General features: G+C 47.4%; 1 protein-coding gene across 1 annotated transcript in view; it reads left to right on the plus strand.

Annotated features, from left to right (window-relative positions):
* Positions 1 to 4,552, plus strand: part of Brca2 (BRCA2 DNA repair associated) — a 45,643-nt gene that overhangs the window by 39,839 nt on the left and 1,252 nt on the right. Inside the window, 2 exon segments of the mRNA XM_041677691.1 lie at positions 3,006 to 3,247; positions 3,634 to 3,780. Of these exon segments, the coding sequence (XP_041533625.1) occupies positions 3,006 to 3,247; positions 3,634 to 3,780 (389 nt within the window).

Raw genomic sequence — 4,552 nt, forward strand, 5'->3', positions numbered from 1 at the left:
CCTGAGCAGTTCTCCTTTATGCCACGCACTCGGGGCTTTTTGCGTTTCTACATCTGCACATCCCCTTCTTAGCAGCCCTGCCTCAGGATGCCAGTTGTCTTGTGTGGCAGCACATTTATTTCTGGCTTTATTTGGTTCTTTTTCGTTGTATTTTCTGTCTTTATCCATTATGATCACAGGCAGCCCTTTTGTCCTTAATTTTGCTTTCTGCAGACACTGTGTACATCGTTGTCATTTCTCAAGCTGGAATCTGTCCCCTTGTGGTGTATGCTGTCAGTTTCTTTCTTTGGTCCTGCTGTCTCCTTTCCATCTACAGAGTGATCTGCTTGTTATCTCCAATCCAGAGGTTTTTGTATTGACTGTATGGTCTAAAGTTCTATAGCAGAGCCACTTGTGAAAATTTTAGGCATTTTCTAATTTGGGGGAATAGGGGGTTCCTTATGTTCTTTCTCTGTACTTGCTCACCTTCCCCTCCCACCCTGCTTTCCTGTGTTCATCTGATGTAGGGCTTTTCTCTGACTCTTTGTTACTAAGCCACATTGCCATTTCGTTTCTTATCATCAGGTCACACTGTGTCTGCACACATTTGATTGTTATAGAAAGTGGGTAACTTATTGGTGCATCCCATCAATATTTATTGAGAAATTGATACATGCCAGGTGCACAGCAGATAAGAATCCCTTCCCAGAGCACTCTGGTGGGAGGAGGAGATTACGAACAACAAAATAGCATGAGTGCCAAAGGGAAGAAAGGTTGGGAGGACAGAGCGCAGAAAAGACATCATTGGCATTCGTGTTGGACTGGGAGAAACTGAGAGAGCAGCATGTGGAGTCTGGGAGAGCTCCAGGAAGGCTGTGCCGGGCTGGAGCTGTTAGCTTTGCCAGAGGAGCGAGAGAGGCAGGGAAGCGCCAGGTGGTGTGTGTAGCACGTGTGGAGGTCAGAGGAGATGCTTCTTCCCATACCCTTTGATGTAGGGCTGGGGATTGAACTCAGACTGTCAGTCTGCACAGCAATTGCCTTTACTCACTGAGCCATCTTGCTGGAGCCCTTGTATATATCTAACTTTAAAGGGTGATAGGAAGAAATGGGAAGGTCTCAAGTAGAGGAGGGACAAGACAGGCTTTGACTTTTTTGCATATCACCTGAACTATCACATTGGAAATAGGGTATAGAGGGTGTGAGTACAAACAGGGACTCCAGGAGGAGGCCATGGTAAGAATCTAGGCAGGGGAGGATGGTGAAGCAGACAGAAGCCATGGGCGTAGGGAACAGCAGACTCTGGTTACACTCTGAAGGTGGAGGGACAGTGTGGGGTATCCAAAGCTATGGAAGACTGGAATTACTCCTTGCTGAAAACTTGAAAACAACCCATGGGGAGCATGGTTTGCAAGTACAGTCTCAGCCACATGAGAAGCTTCGGAGATGTGTTAGGCCAACCGCTGTGTTCACAGACATCTGCTCAGGGCAGTGGTCAGAGCTGAGGATTCAGATTTAGAGCCATCGGTACGCCAGTGAGGAGCAAAGCCATGAGGCTGAAGGAGAGCACTCTGAGGGTGAGGGCACTCGGAAGAGACAGAGGACTCAATTTGCGTACCTGGATGTTGAGGGATGGGACAGATAGAAAGGAGGCAGTGTGTCTGGAGCACTGGTGTGAGGTGAGAACCAAGACTTGGTGGTTGGCTTTGGCATCATGGAAGAACCCTTTCTGTGAAGAGAGGGACTGGCTATCTGAGTAGAACAAGGGAGCAGAGGACTCGAGATGGTGGGTGTGGTTCCTTCTCTTTTGCACAAGAGAAGGAAAAGAAACGTGGTTGTTAGAATCATGATCAGGAGAATAGATTCCAGGTGAAAGTGTGGCAGGTGCACTGAGGGCACCTGTGATGAAGAGGCTAGTAAGAGAGTGAAGCCTGACACTGGGAAGTCAGCACATGACACCTGTGTCCAGACGTGCTGTGATGGGACACGCCTTAGCCAGAGCACACGGGGCCACAAATGCATGAGGTAATGGAGAGGTAGAATCTGCTTCAAACAGGCAGGAAATAAGTGTCCAAGGAAGTAGAGGGGAGACTGACCTAGGTACATCCCAGTGCCTGCCCAGGCCCACACCAGCCTAGCTCTCAACAAGCCTCCTCTATTTGCTGAACACTTCTTTGCTGCCAGTTCATCTATGTTTCCTGCTGCAGTCCTGAATCAACCGACTCTGGTTCCTTTTCAGTGGGAAACACATCGTAAAACTAAGGTCTCTTATTGACTGTAAGAGTCAGAGCCACAGAGAAAGCTGCCCTTGGAGAAGTGTCTTTCCCTCCTGAGCAACTCCTGTGTCTGGTCCTCCTTTGCCCCTCCAGGCCTCACCTGTTTAGTTTCTTGTTCAGCCTTCCTCTTTTCTTGACTCAAAGTACTAGAGACATGTATGTATTTTCTGTCCCCTTCCTGCTAGGCAGGGTGACACTGGAGCCTTTCTGGTATGCTTTTCCTAGTTAGCACTGTCTTGGGATTTTCTTCATTCTTTTCACAGCTGCCTAGGAAACCGTCACACGATGGTGGGTATGGGTGCAACTCAGCTACCCGTGTGTGTGAGCTGATAAGGGTTGCTTCCAACATTTTATAACTGCAGACCAGTACTAAAGTGCAACTGTTATCATGACCCTTGTGTTAGCATGACCCTTGCTCACATGTATTTTAATATTATCGGGCATCTGTCTTCGGCGTGGGCTGCTAGAAATAAAAGAATGGTGGGTAGAAAGGTAAGATGTGCATAGCTTTGCCAGGCAATGCCAAGTTCTCCAGAAGGCCAGATCAGACCTATACTTCCACCAGCAGTGTATCTGCTGCTGCCCCATGGCCTCAGAATGTTTGCCAGTGAAGTTGTAACACCTTAAGCAAAGGATTTTCATTCTGGAAATCCCATGCTTTCTCTAAACACAGGGGTTTTGTCAACTAGAACAAACAAGTATATCGTTATCCTAGCAATTGTAAAGATAATGATGGCTTACATTTCATTCTAGGTCTTGCTCCTTTGGTCTACCTGTCAGATGAGTGCCTTAATTTATTAGTGGTAAAGTTTGGGACAGATGTTAATGACGACATAAAGCCACGTGTGCTAGTTGCTGCGAGCAACCTCCAGTGGCACCCAGAATCCAGATCAGTAGTGCCGACTTTATTTGCTGGGAATTTTTCCGTATTTTCCACCAGTCTAAAGGAGGTCTACTTTCAGGACAGAGCCAACAGAATGAAGCAAGCTATTGAGGTAAGATCAGAAAGTAGGAAGCAGAACACAGTTTTAGCCCAGTGTTTCCACACATGAGCACGTGCTCATTCACGCCCTCCTTCCCTCACCCTCTTAGGGAGAGTTGGTTTTACATTGATGTGCACGCTTGACAGGTGCTATCAAATTTTCAGTGTCTCACCAGGCATGGTGGCACATGCCTGAGATTCCAGAACTTGAGTGTCATCCTCTACAGAAAGAACCGGGCCAGCTAAAGGCTAGCGAGACCCTAGCTAAACAACAAACAAACAAAAATGTGGCTCATTCTTTTGTTCTGAATGTTTTATTTCTAAAAGAAAATACTTTCCAAGAACATCAGTGTGTGAATTAGCAACTCAGGACACAGCTTTTTCACTTTATTCTCTTAGAATATCGATACATTTTACAAGGAGGCAGAAAAGAAGCTTTTACATCTGCTTAATGGAGACAGTCCCAAACGGTCCACCCCGACTAAAGACTCCACTCTGCTGGCTTCCACCTGCCCTGCTGCAGAACCCACTCCCACAGGTAGTCAGGTAAGTTATCAGTTTGAGAAATGACTTTGGGAAATAACAGGTGTCTGGCACGCCCTAGCAAATGTGAGGGGTAACTAAGCTGTATTTAACCTGTGGCTAGCTTGCTGTAGCTGCTCTATGTGGAGATTGTAACTTGTGTGTTGAAGTGAATGTAAAGCTTTGGGAGCAAACTACATGGTTGGCACTCCAAGGACATGTAGTTGAAAAGCCTTTTGCCTGGTCCTGTTGCTAGAAGAGCTGCCCATACATACCGTTTGCTAGCTGTTGCATTGTTTCTCAGGCCGGTTGGCTTATTAAATCATGGTAGGTGTCTGATTGCCAGGGTCGAGAGGATAAGTGGCCCTGTACAGCACCCTGACTCAATAAAGCAATCCTCACTCAATACAAGAAAAGCCACTGTTAAGAGTTAGACTGGCAGAGCTCCCAAGGTCCCAATGAGGAGCAAAAGGAGGGAGAACATGAGCAAGGAAGTCAGGACCGCGAGGGGTGCATCCACCCACTGAGACAGTGGGGCTGATCTATTGGGAACTCACCAAGGCCAGCTGGACTAGGACTGAAAAAGCATGGGATAAAACCGGACTCTCTGAACATGGCGGACAATGAGGGCTGCTGAGAAGCCAAGGACAATGGCACTAGGTTTTGATCCTACTGCTTGTACTGGCTTTATGGGAGTCTAGCCTGTTTGGATGCTCACCCTCCTAGACTTGGATGGATGGAGGGGGGAGGACCTTGGACTTCCCACAGGGCAGGGAACCATGACTGCTCTTTGGAC

This window comes from Microtus oregoni, unplaced genomic scaffold (genome assembly GCF_018167655.1).
Source record: "Microtus oregoni isolate MIOR12 unplaced genomic scaffold, Mior012 000029F_ref0000214, whole genome shotgun sequence".
Classification (NCBI taxonomy): domain Eukaryota; kingdom Metazoa; phylum Chordata; class Mammalia; order Rodentia; family Cricetidae; genus Microtus; species Microtus oregoni.